The sequence below is a fragment of the Hippopotamus amphibius genome, chromosome 3 (genome assembly GCF_030028045.1).
Source record: "Hippopotamus amphibius kiboko isolate mHipAmp2 chromosome 3, mHipAmp2.hap2, whole genome shotgun sequence".
NCBI classification, from domain to species: domain Eukaryota; kingdom Metazoa; phylum Chordata; class Mammalia; order Artiodactyla; family Hippopotamidae; genus Hippopotamus; species Hippopotamus amphibius.
In genome coordinates this window covers 126,233,740-126,252,543 of record NC_080188.1, presented here as the reverse complement: position 1 = coordinate 126,252,543, position 18,804 = coordinate 126,233,740, and the positions used below count along the sequence as shown (strand labels likewise).

General features: G+C 61.4%; 1 protein-coding gene across 3 annotated transcripts; it reads left to right on the top strand.

Annotated features, from left to right (window-relative positions):
- The first annotated feature begins 1,677 nt into the window (after positions 1-1,677).
- LTBP3 (latent transforming growth factor beta binding protein 3) lies at positions 1,678-18,698 on the top strand. 3 transcript variants are annotated; one of them, XM_057726279.1, is made up of 28 exons: positions 1,678-2,140; positions 4,958-5,287; positions 5,433-5,635; positions 5,825-5,930; positions 6,168-6,260; positions 6,433-6,555; positions 7,059-7,214; positions 7,301-7,486; positions 7,992-8,008; positions 8,085-8,157; positions 8,335-8,424; positions 10,259-10,384; positions 10,469-10,600; positions 10,720-10,848; positions 11,090-11,212; positions 11,449-11,571; positions 14,281-14,403; positions 14,651-14,770; positions 15,646-15,774; positions 16,078-16,245; positions 16,427-16,510; positions 16,821-16,949; positions 17,054-17,191; positions 17,290-17,430; positions 17,577-17,738; positions 17,838-17,918; positions 18,004-18,135; positions 18,279-18,698. In XM_057726279.1, exons 1-28 carry the CDS (start codon positions 1,819-1,821, stop codon positions 18,428-18,430), a joined length of 3,891 nt encoding a protein of 1,296 aa, XP_057582262.1. In that variant the 5' UTR covers positions 1,678-1,818; the 3' UTR covers positions 18,431-18,698. The 3 variants fall into 3 exon arrangements, with proteins under 3 accessions (XP_057582262.1, XP_057582260.1, XP_057582263.1); XM_057726277.1 differs by having other exon boundaries at positions 7,056-7,214; XM_057726280.1 differs by lacking the exon at positions 14,281-14,403 and having other exon boundaries at positions 7,056-7,214.
- Positions 18,699-18,804: the final 106 nt, after the last annotated feature.

Sequence of the window (18,804 nt, the reverse complement as noted above, 5' to 3'; positions counted from 1 at the left end):
AGCACTCAGTACTATTCCTTGCCTCAGTGTGTGACCGGAGCCCCGAGGGAGTGTGGGGGCTGCTCTTACACACCCTCCTAGCTCCCCTGGGGACGTGGCATTGCCCCCATCCTACTACTGCAGTACCTGCCTATCTGAACAGGGCCTGAGCCCACTGAGCAACTTGGGCAGGGGTCCCCTAAACAGTCTCCCTCAGTTCCCCCAAATAAGCCCACCCTCCAAGTAAGAACCATGAGCTCCTTGCACAGGTGTGCCTGGAGGCAAGTCCCTGAACCCCCTTTCCCTGGGTCAGACGGCAACCCCCGTATCCCTCGGAGAGAGCGTCACCCTGACTTGGCTGTGTCCCACTCTGGATGGACCCTGGTCACACCCACCCCCTGCTGAGTTCTGTGAGTCAGAGACTGAATCCTGGGGTCTCCTGGCCAGGTCCCGGGGATATGGCCTGGGCCCCAGGAACTGCAGCCCTCGAGGGCCTCCCTTCCAGACCAGTGGACAGGCCTGGCTCCTCTCCAGCCTTGACCAAACTCAAGGCCCCTCCCCAGCTCCTGCCAACCCCTGCCCTGGGGCCCTGCTGTGCCCCTCCCCAGCCCAGGGCCCTCCAGCATCACCCCCCTCCTCCCGGCTGTTAGCCTGGGAAGGGGGCCAGGCCCTGAGCTCAGACCTTGGCGATTCCAGAGTGTCTGAGGCCCAGAGCCAGCCCCGCCAGCCCGGCCAGACAAGGCAAAGGGGCGGGGGGCAGGGTGGGCACCAGGAAGCCATCTAGAGGGGGTTGGCAGGGAAGCTGGATTTCAAGCTTTGTTCTAGCCGCTTCTCTTCTGGACCCCACGGGCTTCTTCCTGGGACCCCGCCGAAGCCCTGGCTAAGGGGTGCCCCCTCCCTGAGTCCTCTCCTCAACGGGGAGTGGACCAGTACTGATGAGAAGTGACTTTGGGGTGGCGAGACCCCCCCATGTGCAAGGGAGGCTGGGCCAGGGCTGAGAGGCCTGGGTTCCAGCCCCACCTGGCCTCCGGCTCTCCGCGCGACCCCGGGGGCAAGGCCCATCTTCCTCCCCCAGCCTCGGTTTCCCACTCTGAAGCTGCGGGGCGGAGGTGGGCGCGGGCCTCCCAGCCCCGCCCGGAGGAATCCGGCGGGGCGGCCAGCGGTCCCAGGTGAGGGCCCTCTGGAGCGGGCCCAGCGCGGCGGCGGCGGGTTCCGGCGGGGCGGGCATCTGGGGCGGGGACCGCCCCCCAGCCTCCACCCGCCCGCACACCCTCGCTCCCCCAGGCGGCAGCGACGACGCTTTAAACAGGAAAAAAAAAAACTGTCTCCCTGGCCCGGGGCCAGCGTCCCAGCCCCCCTCGCCGCCGCCGCGCCGCGCTCCAGCCAGGGAAAACAACTGCTCACTTCTCCCTGCGTCCGCCCCGCGCGCTCCCTGCTTCCCGGCGGCCGCGGGAGCCCAGCCCGGCCGGGGGAGGCGCGGAGCGGGCCGGCCGCCCGGCCTTCCTCTCCCCTCGCTCCTCCTCTCCGCCTCCACTTGCTCCGGCCTCCTCGCTCCGGCCTCAGGTTGGGGCCTCCGCAGGCCCCCGGCCCCGGCTCGTGGCTGGGCTCCTTCCCGGGGCGGTGGAAGTTTCTGGGCTCCCCGCAGTCGAGCCTCCATCTCTTTGCCTCTCCCTGGGCCCGCGCCCGCGCCTGCTGTCCCCTCCCCGCGCGCTTCCTCCCATCCTCTCCCTCGCTGCCCTCTCCACCCGTCTCCCGGGGCTCCCGGCTTGCTGTACCCCCTCGGGCTCCGGGACCATCGCCCCCGCCCGGGCGCGCCCCCCGCGGGTCCTGCGGCCCCGGATGCCCGGGCCCCGCGGGGCTGCTGGCGGCCTGGCCCCTGAGATGCGCGGGGCGGGGGCGGCGGGGCTGCTGGCGCTGCTGCTGCTGCTGCTGCTGGGCCCGGGCGGCGGGGCCGAGGGGGGGCCGGCGGGCGAGAGGGGCGCTGGCGGGGGCGGGGCGCTGGCCCGCGAGCGCTTCAAGGTGGTCTTTGCGCCGGTGATCTGCAAGCGGACCTGTCTCAAGGGCCAGTGCCGGGACAGTTGTCAGCAGGGCTCCAACATGACGCTCATCGGAGAGAACGGCCACAGCACCGATACGCTCACGGGCTCCGGCTTCCGCGTGGGTGAGGGCCGGGGGCGCGGCAGGGGGAGCGGGGAAGGCAGGCACAAATGCGCCATACACCGCAGCGGAGGCCACGTGACCCTGGGGGTCGTGGGTTCAGAGAGCAGAGCCTGAGCGCCTGGGGCCCGGGGGCTTGGAAGGCTGGAGTGCTGGGGCCGGAGCTGGGAGGGCTCCATGGAAGCCTGGACTTCACAGCTTTGGGTTGGGGTTGAGGCCTAAGGTGTGGGGTAATGCTGGGGTCTTGGATGCCACAGGCCTCTAGGAAAGTGCTGGATCCTGAGAGGGAGTCAGGGTGAGCAGGAAGGGGCTTTTGAGAAATGTGAGCTGGGGCAGGAGGTCTCAGAGAAGGGAGAAGTATTCCCCCAGGAAACTGACTTGCTAGAAGAAACAGGAAAAGTCCTTAAAAAATGTCTCAAGTATGGCCTGCCAGCAGTAGACACCTGCATTCTCTGGGAGGAGGAGCTAAGCTCAGGGCTGGGAGTGAGGGAATTAGTTACTGGCAAGGTTTTAGAGGGGAGGGGTGTTGAGGCCTCACAAGTGGGGAGCAGGCCTGGAGGAAGGGTCCTGGTCTCTCCTTTTCCTGATACCCCATCTGTGCTTCCCCCATAAATCTTAACAGCTCTGCCTCAGAAGCTCCCCGCAACAAGCCCTGATAACCCCCCAATTCCACCTTTCCCAACATCTCTCTTCAAAGGGCCAGGCCTGGGCTGAGCTCTTCTCCCTCAGGGCCCTGTGGGCCAGGCTGGGGGAGGTGTCCCAGCAGTAATTACCCTCCTGGACAGGGTAATTAGGCCAGGCCCAGGATGGCACCAGCAAAACAGCCCCTCTTACACATTGCTATACCTTATATGCCCACTCACAGGTCTGAGGAACCCCACAGATGTGGTTCACAGTTCTCATGAGATGTGCGTGCGTGTGTGTGTGTGCGTGCGCATGTGCATGCGTGTTTGCACATGGCTCACACACGGGGGTATGCATGGCTTTGGAGTGGCACACTGGGCTCAAGTACTTACTTCTTTGTGTTGTCTTGGGTGCATGTCTGCAGTCATTGTGGGAGTGTTTATGTAAGCCTGTGTTGGTGTCAGAATGAGTCTGCATGTGTGTGTGTGATGAGATGACTGTGTGAGTAAGTATACGTGGGCCCAGCCTCCCAAGCCCCCTGGCCATTCTGCCCAGGCTGCTGTCTCCATCCATGCTGCCCACATCCCCCAGGCTCGGCGCCCAGGCCACAGTGGGCGGGTGTCACTGGGAGGTCACCCTCACCGCTATGGGTGACTCACTGGGAGGCAGGAAGGAGAGGATCCTGCCTCCCCCGGCCCAGGACACACCCCTTCTGCCCCAAGAGGCCGGGCAGGATGGGCTGGGCTGGGCTGGGATGCACTTTAGCCAGGCCCCGATGGCCATGCATATGGGCCGTCCGTCTGAGGCCCTTCAGGTGTCCAGAGAGCCTTACCCCCACCTTCCCATCCTAGGGAGTGAGGGCATCTGTGGGGCAGGCAGGAGAGGGGCTGGGCCTGCTACGTGAACTCAGGTCCCCAAGGCTAGATTTCGGATGTGTGTGACAAAAAGACAGAGATCCCATCCTCTCACGGAGTCACTCCTTCATTCATTCCTCCAGCACCTCCTCTGGCACCCAGAGCTGAGGCAGAGGGTGGTGGGATCTGAGGAGAGGCTCCTTTCCTGCAGGAGGAGCTGAGCCTGGGGGGATAAGATGTGAATATGTAGAGATGGGGGACAAGGCTCTGAGGGGGCAGGAATGGCACGATTAAAGCCAGGGAGGCAGAAAATGTGGCATACTTGTAGGAGCTGGGAGGTGAGTCCTGGAGCATAGGGTGCACCTGGAAAGAGCAGAGGGGGATGGGCTGAAAGAAGGTTCCTTGTGGGCCATGGAGAGCAGGCAAGGAAGCAAGCTGTGAGCAGGGGTGTGACTGCCAGAGCTTTGCCTGAAGCAAGTTTCTCTGAGGGTGCTTGGGATGTGGACAGGCGAGGGGAGGGGCAGAGGGCACGGGGAGGAGGGAAGATGGATTATGAGACATTACAGAGGCCGAAACTGGCCCGAGTGGGAGCAGGAGAGATGAAGTTTCAAGGCTCGGTTATGAATGACCAGGCAGGCGGGGATTCCCAGTGGTGGTCCAAGGCCAAGTGCAGGTGGGGAGGCAGGATATTGATTTCTGACAGGGTCCCCTGGGTGGAGGTGCTTAAGAGAGGTCCTGGAGAGGTATAGCTCAAGTTGGCAGTGGTGAGGTGTGGGCCCTGGGATGGCAAGACAGAGGGAGGGAGAGCCCAGAGAGGGCTGAATCAGGGCAAGAATTTAGGAGCAAGGAGGAGGAAGCACCAGATGGAGATCGAATTTCCAGGAAAGGCCTAAGGGGAGGGAAAGGCTATTCCATCAGGATCATCATCACTTGCTACTACTTATTAAGCACCCTCTGTGTACTAGGCACTACGCTAAGCATCTGTACGGGCACTGCCTGATTTAACAGACAGATGAGCCCTATAGATGAGGACACTGAGGCACAGAGAAGGGAAGGAAGTTGCTCAGGGCCACACAGCTGGCACATGGCTTCCTAGCTAGGATTTAAGTCCAAGACTTAGGACTCCAGTGGCCCCATGGGTGTGAGGATGTTGGGGGGCCTAGAGGGTAGTTTCTCTGTGTGTGTGTGTGACGTGTTACAAAAACCAGCTTCCCAGGGAGGACAGAACCACTGTGTAGCCAGGAAGCCGGGAGGAGGGGAAGAGACAGGATGTGGGTGAGGGACTGGGCCTGGGGGCTGGGGGACAGGGTCTGCCTGGGCCCTGATCTACCTCTCCTCCCCAGTGGTGTGCCCTCTGCCCTGCATGAACGGCGGCCAGTGCTCCTCCCGAAACCAGTGCCTGTGTCCCCCGGACTTCACGGGTCGCTTCTGCCAGGTGCCCGCTGGAGGAGCTGGTGGGGGCACCGGCGGCTCAGGCCCTGGGCTTGGCCGGGCTGGGGCCCTGTCCACAGGCGCGCTGCCGCCCCTGGCTCCGGAGGGCGAGTCTGTGGCCAGCAAGCACGCCATCTACGCGGTCCAGGTGATCGCCGACCCGCCGGGGCCCGGGGAGGGGCCCCCCGCGCAGCATGCGGCCTTCTTGGTGCCCCTCGGGCCAGGACAGATTTCAGCGGAAGGTACCAGGCAACGGGCGACCCCGGGAGGCCGAGGTGGGCGGGCAGTAGGGTGGCAGGACCCGGGCGGAGGCCAGCCCTGGAGAAGCTCTGCACCGCCACCGGGCGCTGCGGGGCGGCCCTGAAGCCGCCGTGCCCCGCCCCCCAGTGCAGGCCCCGCCCCCTGTGGTGAACGTGCGCGTCCACCATCCACCTGAGGCCTCGGTCCAAGTGCACCGCATCGAAGGGCCCAACGCCGAGGGCCCGGCCCCCTCCCAGCACCTGCTGCCGCACCCCAAGCCCCCGCACCCCCGGCCACCCACCCAGAAGCCCCTGGGCCGCTGCTTCCAGGACACGCTGCCCAAACAGCCCGTGAGTGAATCCACAGTTGCCGCTGGACCGGCCCTCAGTCTCTCAGGGCCGCCCTGTTCCAACCCATCTGGATGGCTCAAACCTGGAGGGGGCCTGCACATTGAGTGGGGGAGGAGGAAAAGGGCCTCAGGAGGGAGGCCAGGTGGGGGCTGGGCACCCTGTGACCCCTGTCCACACTCCTCTTCCCAGTGTGGCAGCAATCCCCTCCCCGGCCTCACCAAGCAGGAAGACTGCTGTGGGAGCATCGGCACTGCCTGGGGCCAGAGCAAATGTCACAAGTGCCCCCAGCTGCAGTGTGAGTGCCTTGACCTAGTGAGATATTCCCCTCCCCCACTCCGCGCCCCGACACACAGGGTGGACCTACGACACCCCTCCCAGCCCTGCAGTGGCAGACCCTGGTCCAAGCAGCCTGAGCCTCTCACTGCCCACACAATTCCCCTCAGCATCCCACCCTGCCCTTCCCCAGTGCCCGCCCTTCCCTCTCTGCAGGCCCCCCAGGGTCCTCTCCTGCCATGCTCTGCTCTCTCTGCAGACACAGGAGTGCAGAAGCCAGGGCCTGTGCGTGGGGAGGTGGGCGCTGACTGCCCGCAGGGCTACAAGAGGCTCAACAGTACACACTGCCAGGGTACGGCCAGCTGGGAGATTCTGTGGAGATGCTGTGGGCCGGAGGGGCAGGCCAGTTGTCACTGGGGGAGGTCCTAAGATGGATGCAGGAGGAGGTGGGGCAGGGGCAGAACCCTGAGGTTCTTGGAGCAGCTTGCTGTCACCCTGTGGCCACAAACTCTCACTTACCACAGACATCAACGAGTGCGCAATGCCAGGCATGTGTCGCCATGGTGACTGCCTCAACAACCCGGGCTCCTATCGCTGTGTCTGCCCACCTGGTCATAGCTTGGGCCCCTCCCGCACACAGTGCATTGGTGAGACTGGGAGAACCTTGGAGGTCACGAAGCATGGGTGGGAGGGTAAGGCTCCAAACAGAGGGTAAGGATCAGAGGTCACAGAGGTCAGAGTGGGGTCAGGGGTTGACTGCAGGAGAAGCAAGGCCCAGAGCAGATAGGGTCAGGGATCAGTGGGTTCAGGAGTCTCATAAGATCTGGAGTTAGAGGTCACATGGGGTCAGGGATTATATGGAGTCAGGGTCATATGAGACCATGGGCTTGGTGAGTGGGAGGGATAAAGTCTAGAGCAGGTAGAATCAGGGGTCAATGAGGTCAGTGGTCACAGAAGTTTCAGGGGTTACACGAGGTCAGAATAACACAGGTTTCAGGTGTCATAGGAATTCAGGGTCACGTGGGATGAGGGGCCGCACAGGATTAAAGGTTGTCTGGGCCAGAGAGGCAAGGTCTGGAGCAGCTGGGAAGAGGGATGCGGGCAGTGTTCAGGTCCAGATGCCCATGCCGACCCCTGGTCCCTGCAGCAGACAAGCCGGAGGAGAAGAGCCTATGTTTCCGCCTGGTGAGCCCTGAGCACCAGTGCCAGCACCCGCTGACCACGCGCCTCACCCGCCAACTCTGCTGCTGCAGCGTCGGCAAGGCCTGGGGTGCCAGGTGCCAGCGCTGCCCGGCTGATGGCACTGGTGAGCCTGGGGCCTTTGGGGCCGGAGGGCTGTCTGTGTGCCTATCCGGGAAACGCTCATTTCTCTGCCTCTTGCTCTGGCTGCAGCTGCCTTCAAGGAGATCTGTCCAGCTGGGAAGGGCTACCACATCCTCACCTCCCACCAGACGCTCACCATTCAGGGCGAAAGTGACTTTTCCCTTTTCCTGCACCCTGATGGGCCACCCAAGCCCCAGCAGCTCCCTGAGAGCCCCAGCCGGGCACCACCACCTGAGGACACAGAGGAAGAGAGAGGTCTTGGCCTGCTTGACCCTCGAACCACAGATGTGACCTGAGTCTAACCTCTAACTCCTAATCCCAGACCAGCATTGACCCTCAGAGCTGACACTCTGACCCCTAACCAATGTTGTAACTAACCCCAGGATTTAACCCCTGATCAACAGGATTTGACCATTTTTGGCCCTCCAGATTCAATCCTCTGACCCCAGGACCCCTTTGATTTCCAGACTAGGGCACTAATGCAGCTCAGATGCTGCCCCTAGATCTGACCTTCTGATCCCTGACCCAGGGATTTGACCCTGGCTATAACCTCCTAAGCCAAGGACCTTGTCCAGCCACTGCTTCACTGACCTGTGATGGAAACATTCCCTGATCTCAGGATCTAACCCTTGATGCTTGACCCAGAGACATGATCACTGAACTCTTAGAGACCCTGACCACAAACACCCAAGTGCCAATCCCAGACTTGACTCCCTTCTCCCAGCCCAACACTTAATGGCCCCATCTTCTTCCCTTCTAGGGGTGAGCACAGACTCAGTGAGTATGAGAGCCCAGGTGGGAGGGGCAGGGAGGCCAAGGAGACACAGAGGGCTTATGCTGCTGTCACCTGCAGCCAGTGATCGAAGAGCAGTCAGCGCAGCAGAGCCACCCGACTGTCTCCACATCTCCTGCCCGGCCCTACCCTGGTGAGCTGGGTACCGTAGGGACCAGTCCTCAAGGGCTGTCACTGCTGGGGAAGTCCACAGCCTAGGCACCAGGGGGCGGTGAAGCTGGGTGTGAAGTTCCCAGCCGGTGACCTGTGGAGAGAGGGGCGGCTCTCGCAGCCTGCTCACCTGCTGACCGGTGTCCTCTGCTGCCTGCAGAGCTGATCTCCCGGCCCTCGCCGCCCTGGTTCCTGCCCGACTTGCCCCCGTCCCGCAGTGCGGTAGAGATCGCCCCTACTCAGGTCACAGGTAAGACCCGCCCACGTAGGCCAGGCCCCAGGTAAGCCACGCCCCTAACTTAGTTTTTCTCGGCCCTATCCCCTACAATCATTCCCAAGCACTAACGCATCCAGGACCTTCTGCGTGCCAGGCCTTGGGTTGGGCGCTGGGGAAGCCTCGGTGTGCAGCAGAGATCCCACTCTGCCCTCAATTCTCCGGGTATTATGGTGGTCAGCTCAGGCAGAAGAAATTTATTCATACATTCAACAAATATCTATTGAGCACCTGCTATGTGCAGGCACTGTTTAAGCGCTGGGGATACAGTAGTAAACAAAACAGACAAAAATTTCCTGTCCTTGTGCAGTAGACAGACAACAAACAGATCAGTGAGTCCAACTCTAGTATGTCTCATACTAGAATATTTTTTTCACACTATGAAAAAAATAAATCAGAGAAGAAGGAAGGAGGTCTGGGGGTTGTGATAATATGCAGGGTGGTAACGAGAGAAGGCTTTCTGAGCAGGCTTTAAAGATTGTTAGAAATTAATGATGAGAAGTGGGAAAGAAATGGGCACGCAGGTTGGGAAAAAGGACATTCCAGTTTGGGCAGAAGTTTGGGCAAAGGCATGGAAACATGAAACTCTGGTTTCATGGAAGGGGGAGAAACCACACACAGATCAGTGTTTCTGAACTAGGGGAGGGCCGGTGCAGGGAGCCTTGTTAAGAGGCTTGGGTTTGATCCCAAAGGCTGTGGGTAGTGTCTGCAGGGCTTTGGGCATCATAATAATTGCTAGCTATGGCTGAACAGTTGCCCTGGGCCAGGCACTGACTGAAGAGTTTTACATTCTAAATACCATTTACCCTTCTCATACTTTGTGAAGTGGGCACTGTTAGTCTCGTTTTCCAGATGAGAAAACTGATGCTAAGAGAGGTTCAGTAACTGGTCCCAGGTCTCACAGCTGAGCCAGATTCAAGCCCACGTCCGCATGGACTCCAAAACCGCAAGGGAGCCACCAGCCTGATTGAGAACTGGAGGCTAGATGAGCTCCTGGTGGAAGGTGGCTTCCCTGGAAGTATGCACAGGCTAGGACCACCCAGGGACAGCCTGGGGGCTGTGGGAATGTGGAGGAAAAAGCACCTGGGGAGGCTTCTCACAGGAGGGGGTGTTAAGGGTGCCTGGGGAGAGGCACTCTGGGAAAAGAGAGCAGCCTGCAAGAGCCCACTGGCCAGGTGTGTTTGGGAGGGGGTAGAGTTCAGCATCAAGGCCTGGGCTGCATGGGGCAGGGCTCAGGGGAGGGGCCACAAGGAGGGAGAGGTAGGAGGTAGGGAGTACTAGAAATCATAGGAAAGAGGGTGAGGAGGATTCCTGGATCTGACCACCTATGTACAATCATGGGTGAGCCAGGATGCCCAGGAAACCAACAAGCTCCTGCCTGCCTTGGGAGGAGGAGGAAAAGAACTGTTCTGGAATGCAGGCAGGGGATGGGGTGGGGTGGGGTATGTCCATAAGGCAAAGGGTGTTGGGTCTAGAGGATGTTGGTGTGGCTGAGGCTGCAGGGTTTGAGGTATTGAGGTGACTGGGGTCCGGGTATAGTAAGTGGGGGTAGAAGTATCAAGGGTCATGGACTTGAAGAGATAGGGATGGCAGGGACCTGGGGTCATGGTTTGGGGCTACCTGGGGTTATGATGTGGGGCTTATCTGTGATGCAGATGTAGGGAATCTTAGGATTGGAGTACCCGAGGTCAGGGTGCTCAGGTATCCGCGTCATTAGTAATGGGCTATCCAGGTCCTCCCTGGGGACGTGGCAGAAAGTGAATGCTCCCTGCCTAGCCGCTGACCTATCGCCCCACCCCCACCCCCGCAGAGACGGACGAGTGCCGACTGAACCAGAACATCTGTGGCCACGGAGAGTGCGTCCCGGGGCCCTCGGACTACTCCTGCCATTGTAACCCGGGCTACCGGTCGCATCCGCAGCACCGCTACTGCGTGGGTGAGCGTGGCGAGTGGGCGGGGCGGGGGCGGCCCTGGCTCCCGACACACCTCTGACGTCTCCCCGCCCGCGCGCCCTTCTCAGACGTGAACGAGTGCGAGGCGGAGCCGTGCGGCGCCGGGAGGGGCATCTGCATGAACACCGGCGGCTCCTACAACTGCCACTGCAACCGCGGCTACCGCCTGCACGTCGGCGCCGGGGGACGCTCGTGCGTGGGTGAGCACGCGGGGCGGGGGCGGTGCCGGGGCAGGGTGGCCCCCGGGGGCCTCTCCCGACCGCAGGTAATCCCCTCCGCCGCCTCGCACTCCCCTCGCGCCCCCTTCCTCCCGCTCCAGACCTGAACGAGTGCGCCAAGCCCCACCTGTGCGGCGACGGCGGCTTCTGCATCAACTTTCCCGGTCACTACAAGTGCAACTGCTACCCCGGCTACCGGCTCAAAGCCTCCCGACCGCCCGTGTGCGAAGGTGGGGAAGACCCCATCCAGACCGACGGGGGTCCTCAGCGGCCCCTCGGCCTGGGGTCGGGGCGGAGGGCCTCACTCCCGTCTCTGCCCAGCTCTGGGCCTCTCAGAGGTTTCGGTTCCGAGCCCAGAGGGCCCGCTCCACCTTGTCGATCTGTGACAAGGAGGGAGGCCCTGCCGAGGACCCTGAGTGCTTGGCAGGCCGCGTTGTCCCCAAACGAGTCCTCTGCCTCCCTACCGCGCAGACATCGACGAGTGCCGAGACCCTGGCTCCTGCCCGGATAGCAAATGCGAGAACAAACCTGGGAGTTTCAAGTGCATTGCCTGTCTGCCCGGCTACCGCAGCCAGGGGGGCGGGGCCTGCCGCGGTGAGGGCGGGGCCTGGGTCCCGGGAGGGGTAGGGGCGGGGCTTCGAAAGCAAATGGGCGGGGCCTTCGGGAGTTGTGCCTAGGATGGGGCAGGGCTAGTGGCGGTGGGAGTCGCCTCCAGAGCGAGGTTTCCCAGGAGTAGAGGACCCCCCCCATCCCGGGCGGAGGGGACTCCCACCCCCGCACAGTACATCGTCCAGTGGGGCGGAGTCCGAGGCGAGCCTTCTCCGCCGCAGACGTGAACGAGTGCGCCGAGGGCAGCCCGTGCTCGCCCGGCTGGTGCGAGAACCTCCCGGGCTCCTTCCGCTGCACGTGTGCCCAGGGCTATGCGCCCGCGCCGGACGGCCGCAGTTGCCTGGGTGAGCTTCAGCCCTCCCTGCCCTGCCACCCGCCACCCACTCGCGCGCGGAAGCTGGGAACTGGGTCACGCCGTCTGTCAGACAGGTGGGGAAAAGGTAGCTAATTCACAGACACCGCCCCTTCTCTGATCTCCTCAGCGAATCTGGTGGAGGAGGGGGCCACCAGAATTTCTACATAGGAAGGCTCTTAGGAGGCAAGGCTTGAAGCTATGTTTGCAAAGCACGCTACTCAAACTTGAGGGGGAAAAAAGAGAGAAAAGGAGGTGTCAGTAGTCCCCCCGACACTAATGTTTCTTATTCATCAAGAGGCGGGCTGAGGGCTGGGATCCAGAGACACTGGAGTACATTAGGCACCAACTCCAGAGCGCAGGACTATAGGCCTGGATGGAATTTGGGTGTTTCTGGAAAACCTCACCGGGGCTGGGAGAAGGGGAGATCTGATTTGTCTTAAAGGATTGACAGGAGTTAGCCAGGCAAAGAAAGGAGAGAGGGAGGAGCATGCCAGTCTCAGCGCCAGCGAAGTCAGAGGTGAACACCAGCACGGAGTGTACAGGGAGTGTAAGGTGTAAGCAGGGGATGGAGGCTGAGGCTGGCAGGTGAGGGGTAGGTCCCCACCCCCTGAAGGGCCCGCCTAAGCCCTGGCCAGGAGGTTGAGCTTCACCTTGAGGGTATTAGGAGGCACCTGAAGCATTTTAAGGGGAAGAATGGCAAGACTGGTCATTTGTTTTAGAAAGTTCCCTGATGCACATTGTGGAGAGTGGTTGAAGGTCTGGTGGGGACTCAGGACAGAGACAGTGGTGGATGTGATGAGAACAGCGGCCTCAGGATGGTCATGAGACTGTGTGATGTTAGAGAAATGTTAGAACGTGTTACCTGGGCTTGTTAACTGGATGTCAAGGTGAAGGCGAGAGGGGCAAAGGGGATCCTCAGGTTTCCAGTTTGGGTGACTCAGTGGGTTCTGCTCACCGGGATAGGCTCCCCTGGGGTGGGGCATGTTTGAGAAGGAAGACATTAAATTTCTTATTGGACAGTTGAGTGGGTGGTCCCTGTGGGCAATGCCAGCAGAGGGTGGGCCATACTGATTGGGCAACTTGGGCCAGACACACCCACCTGGAGCTGTGGATTGTGGGGGGAGCTGTGGAACCTTGGGGTGTGCACTGGAGGGGTGTGGAGGTGGGGTGTGCACTGGGTGGGGTTTGGGTTCTTGGGGTGTGCACCGGGGGGGTCTTGGGGTGTGCACCAGGGCGGGCCTTGGGGTGTGCACTGGGGGGGTGGGGCCTTGGGGTATGCACTGAGGGGGTGGGGCCTTGGGGTGTGCACTGGGGGGGTGTGGGGCCTCGGGGTGCAGTCAAGGAGGGTGTGTCCAGTGAGGGGAGCCTTGGCAGAGCTTTGTGGACACTACCAACGTAGAAGGCAGGGGAATCAGAGCGGGAGAGGGGGGAGCAGGGGTGGTAGGAGGGCCCAGGGAGCATTAGCTGAGAAGGAGGGGAGGCATCCAGGGGGGATGAGGTTCTTGTAAACTAAGAACTTACTGGGGAGACGGGAAGGTCCTTGGAGGCCTTGGCAGGGAAGCTTCCGTGGCATGACGGGAGGCCAGAAGATGCAGGCCGCAAGTGAGGGGAAGTAAGACCTGGGGTCACCAGAGTTGGGTGTGGGCTGTAGGCTGAGGAAAACGGTAGAGGTTTGAAACTGCCCAAGGGCACGGGGGGCTACCTAGGGGCTTTCCAGTGTCAAGGCTTGAGATGAGGAGGAGAAGGTGGCACTAGCCTCACTGAGGACCTGACCGGGCTGAAGGACGGAGTGGAGTGGCCCACGGTGCTCAGCTTGGTGGCTGGCTCCAGCCCCACCCAGCACTCGGGGTCCTGAGAAGCAGGCTGGGGCTGTGACTTCGCCAGACCAGTGAGGAGGAAGGAGAGGTGTTCACGGGCCTTTGTGAGAGGAGGTGGAGTAGGGGACTCGGGAACAGCGGAGGCAGTGCGAAGGAAGCTGCAGCTGAGATGCCCAAGGTGGCACAGATTCCAGCTCCTTGTAGCGAGACTGAGTGGCTGGCATTGAGGTGAAGTTCACAGAAACCGAGGGATGAAGGAATGGACGATCAGAGGCTGGGCCTGGCTGTCCCAATGGATGTTGAAAACTCCTAGGATGGGGAGGAAGAGAGAGGGAGAGGGGCTACAGCAATAGAGAGGCTGGCACCAAGTGCACCTCAGAGGAAGAGCATGATTTGGGAGGGGTCTGGGGTGTGGGCAACCACCGGCTTCCACCAGAAAGGACTGCAGAGAACCGTGCTCTCAGAGCCGAGTCCCTTTACTGCACACGCAGAAGAAATTATTCTGAACAAAGATATTGGGGAGCTTATTTACATGGGAAGAAAGGGAGCCATGGCAGGTGGGAGAAGGGCAAGGGCAGCCGTGAGAGCAGCTGGGGCAAAGAAGCCCAGGGCAGGATGGGAGGATTGCTTGGTGAGAATGGATAAAGGATGGGGAGGCCAGAGCTCTTTGGAATCAGATGTGGCCCAGGGTTCCTAGCAGCACCTGGCCTGGTCGTTAGGGCATGAGGTGCTACACAGGAGCGGGCTGAGGGTCCCATGCTTCTGTCCAGCTCCACTGGCCTCAGCTCTGGTGCTCTAGGCCATGGGCAGGAGTGGGAAAAGGGTAGCAGAGGCCCAAGACCACCGCATCCCGGCCCTCTGACAACTCCTGTGCCCCCTAGATGTGGACGAGTGTGAGGCTGGGGACGTGTGTGACAATGGCATCTGCACCAACACACCGGGCTCCTTCCAGTGTCAGTGTCTGTCTGGCTACCATCTGTCAAGGGACCGGAGCCGCTGCGAGGGTGAGGGGAGCCTCAAGTTGGGGGACTGACCTGTTCCTCCCTATCCTAAGACCTTCACTGCCCAGGCCCCAAGCCCAGGGGCCACCTGTAAACAAGCCAGGCACTCCATGGCCAGCCCCCATCCAGATCCAAGATGGAGCCTGGGGTGTGGGCCCTACCCAGGGCTCTTCAGGAAGTCTTGGCAGCCTCAGGCTGTGTGTGAGTGGGCTTAGCCCCTGAGAGTCTCCACCTCTTTGATTCTCTACAGACATTGACGAGTGTGACTTCCCGGCAGCCTGCATTGGGGGTGATTGCATCAACACCAACGGCTCCTATCGGTGTCTCTGTCCCCAGGGGCATCGGCTGGTAGGCGGCCGGAAGTGCCAAGGTATGGGAGGATTGGCTGAGAGCTCCCAAGGAGCAATGGCAGGGAGCAGTAATCTCCTAGACACACTATTGATCTGTCTTTCCGTCCATCCATCCACTCACTTATCCTTCTACTGTTTCACTGAAATTAACAATAACAATAATAATGACAGTAATTACATGATGCTTATTACTATGTGCCAACCCACCCCTGCCTGCATTCATCCAACAAGAGTTTACTGAGCACCTAATATTTGCCAGGTTCTGCGCTATATGCTAGATATTGAGCAATGACCCAGGGCTCCCAACTAGGAGAGAATGACATATAAATGGATTCTTACAGTTCAGGGTGCTGGGTGCCAAAAGAGGTCTGGACTAGTGATTAATTGCAACAGGGAAGTGACAGTTGAATTGGAACTTGAAGCATAAATAGGGTTTCCTAAAGCATAAATAGATTCCCTAAGCAGAGAAGAGCATGGAATGGTATTCCAAGCCCTAAGAATAGTACTTGCAAAGCACAGAGATCTGGAAGAAGCTAGTTGTGTTTTTAGGGAGAGTAGACACCTATGCCCTAAACATAGAGCTGAAGGTGCTGGTGGTTAGAGAAAAAGGTGATGAGACTTAAAGATATTGGGAGACCAAACTGAAAATCCCCAAGTGCTGAGCTGAGAGTTAGGACTTCATTCTGTTAGGTTTTATGAAGAATGATGGATTGAATGTGCCCATATCTACACACATGCACAGACAGACACGAGTGGATTTCCTGTTCTGTGTATTTTGAAGTCAAAGTGGAAATTCAGGTTCTGAACTTATGTGAGGCCCTTGAGACACACTCCCAGGGAAAGAGGGGCTGGTTTCTCTCTGAGCCATTCTTTCTGCTCCCTTCACTCCCTGAAGACATAGATGAGTGCAGCCAGGACCCGGGCCTGTGCCTTCCCCATGGGGCCTGTGAGAACCTGCAGGGCTCCTACGTTTGTGTCTGCGATGAGGGCTTCACGCCCACCCAGGACCAGCACGGCTGTGAGGGTGAGTGTCCTCTTGGCTCCTTCTTCAAGCTGGACAGCTCCCCTGAGCTGCAGCTGGGGCTCAGAGTTGTATCCTGGTCCCACCCTCTGGAATGTGGGGAACAGGAAGAAATCTTTTTGCCTGGGAGAGCCCAGCAGGGTCTTGCAGGAGGGCCTTGAATGCCCCATTGAGGTTGGAGCTTGGCCTTCACAGGGCAGCTAAGGGGAGCCAGGGGATGTGGGGAGCAGAGGGATGAGGTTGGTGGGCAGCGTGGACAGGCAAAGACATTCTGCAGGACCCTGAGCTGCTCTCCCCTCCCCTCAGAGGTTGAGCAGCCCCACCACAAGAAGGAGTGCTACCTTAACTTCGATGACACCGTGTTCTGCGACAGTGTACTGGCCACCAATGTCACCCAGCAGGAGTGCTGCTGCTCGCTGGGGGCTGGCTGGGGAGACCACTGCGAGATCTATCCCTGCCCAGTCTACAGCTCAGGTCAGGAGCCGGGCAGGCCCTTTCCCTTTTCAGAGCCTCAGTTTCTTCATTTGGAAACAGATTGGGGGAGAGGGCCCCTCCCTGGGTAGGTGGGAAATGAGGCGACCTGCGCCCAGTGGCCAGCACGCGCGCGCACTCAATCCTGCCTCCTTCCTTCCCCACGGCCACTGTCTCAACGTAGCTGAGTTCCACAGCCTCTGCCCGGACGGGAAGGGCTACACCCAGGACAACAACATTGTCAACTATGGCATCCCAGCCCACCGTGGTAAGCCCCAACACGGCCGCGCCCAGCTGGCATGCCCTGCTCGGCTCGCCGAGGTTTGGACCGCCCTGATCCCGCCGGTACTTGCTTGTCAGTTGCGGGTACCGGGGTGAGGCCCGCCCACTCCCTCACCGACTGCTCCGCCCCTCCACCAAGCCTCGCCCCACTAGTCTAACGTCAGCGTTCGGAAAAGCCCCTCGCACAGGGCTTTCGCCCCTTTCACCTTAAACCCCACCCACACGTTCTCCGCTGCGGGGCCTCAGTGGCCCCGCGGGTAGACCGCGCGGGCGCCCACGGCCTGTCAACTCCACAGACATTGACGAATGCGTATTGTTTGGCGCGGAGATCTGCAAGGAGGGCAAGTGCGTGAACACGCAGCCCGGCTACGAGTGCTATTGCAAGCAAGGCTTCTACTACGACGGGAACCTGCTGGAATGCGTGGGTGAGTGCAGCCGGCCCCCGTGGGCGTGGGAAAGCAGCTGGGAGAGGCGCACGACCACCCGACTCGGGGCCGGTTCCTACCACTCGCGCTTTTCCCCTCGGCAGACGTGGATGAGTGCTTGGACGAGTCTAATTGCCGGAACGGAGTGTGTGAGAACACGCGTGGTGGCTACCGCTGCGCCTGCACGCCCCCGGCCGAGTACAGCCCGGCGCAGCGCCAGTGTCTGAGCCCAGAGGAGATGGGTGAGGCCCGGGTCGGCCCGCTGGGGAAACAGGAGGGAGGCTCGCCGAGCCGAGCTGTGACTTCCGCCCCCACTCACCCATCCCGTCGCTGCCCGTAGACGTGGACGAGTGCCAGGACCCCACGGCCTGCCGCCCTGGCCGCTGCGTCAACCTGCCGGGCTCCTACCGCTGCGAGTGCCGCCTGCCCTGGGTACCCGGGCCCTCCGGCCGCGACTGCCAGCTCCCCGAGAGCCCGGCCGGTGAGGGCGAGGGTCGTTTTGGGGGCTCTCCAGGGCCTGTCCGCTGCATGGAGACCCAGGGCCGCGGTTCCTGCGAGTGTGGGTTGGAGTGGGGGAGGACGGTCCCGGCTTTGGGCTCCTCCCTGACTCCGGGTCCCCCTCCGCAGATCGTGCCCCGGAGCGGCGGGACGTGTGCTGGAGCCAGCGCGGAGAGGACGGCATGTGTGCGGGCCCCCTGGCCGGGCCCGCCCTCACCTTCGATGACTGCTGCTGTCGTCAGGGCCGAGGCTGGGGAGCCCAGTGCCGCCCGTGCCCTACGCGCGGCGCCGGTGAGCCGGCCCGGAAGGGGTTGGCCAGGAGGGAGTCTGGGGGCGGGAGCCGGGGTGAATCGACGCCGCAGACCCCTGACCGCCCCCTGCCCCTCTCAGGGTCCCAGTGCCCGACGTCGCAGAGTGAGAGCAATTCCTTCTGGGACGCAAGCCCCCTGCTGCTGGGGAAGCCCCCGCGAGGTGAGTGTAGCGGGAGGGATAGAGGCGGGGTCCGTGGCCTTCGGTGCGGGCGGTGTTGACGTCTGCATCCTCCCGGCCGGCGCAGAAGAGGACAGCTCGGAGGAGGATTCGGACGAGTGCCGCTGCATGAGCGGCCGCTGTGTGCCTCGGCCGGGCGGCGCAGTGTGCGAGTGTCCCGGCGGCTTCCAGCTGGACGCCTCCCGCACGCGCTGCGTGGGTGAGCCGGGCCGAGGGGCGGGGCCGCAGGCTGGCAGCAGGTGGGCGGGGCGGGGCCCTGCATAACCCTGCTGGGAACAGAAGGCGAGAGGGCCCCGCGGCGGCGCCCTCGCCAAGTCCGTACCTGTCAACCCCCACCTCCAGACATCGACGAGTGCCGAGAGCTGAACCAGCGCGGGCTACTGTGCAAGAGCGAGCGCTGCGTGAACACGAGCGGTTCCTTCCGCTGCGTCTGCAAAGCTGGCTTCGCGCGCAGCCGCCCGCATGGAGCCTGCGTGCCCCAGCGCCGGCGCTGACATCACCCTCGGCCTGGAGCTCGGCGATCACCGAGGGGTTTCCGCCCGACACTTGGGGCGAGCTCGGCCTCTCGCTTGTGCCCCAACTCGGGGCTCGGACCCAGGGACCCTATGGGGCCCGCAGACCCCTTCCCCGTGCCCCATGTTCCAAGGACGCCCATACCAGCTCCACCCGGTTCACAGGCAGATGTTGGGTCTCTCTGGCGCTGCCGGCCTTCCTTCCAGAAGGCGTTTCCTAGAAACTGATAAATCAGATCGTGCCTCTTTACTCTTGGCTTTCGAAGTAAATTGATGTTCATGTCCATGGTGGGCGCGGACTCCGAAGAGCACGCCAGACCCCAGCCTCCTTGGAGGGGCTAAACTGAGCCCAGCAC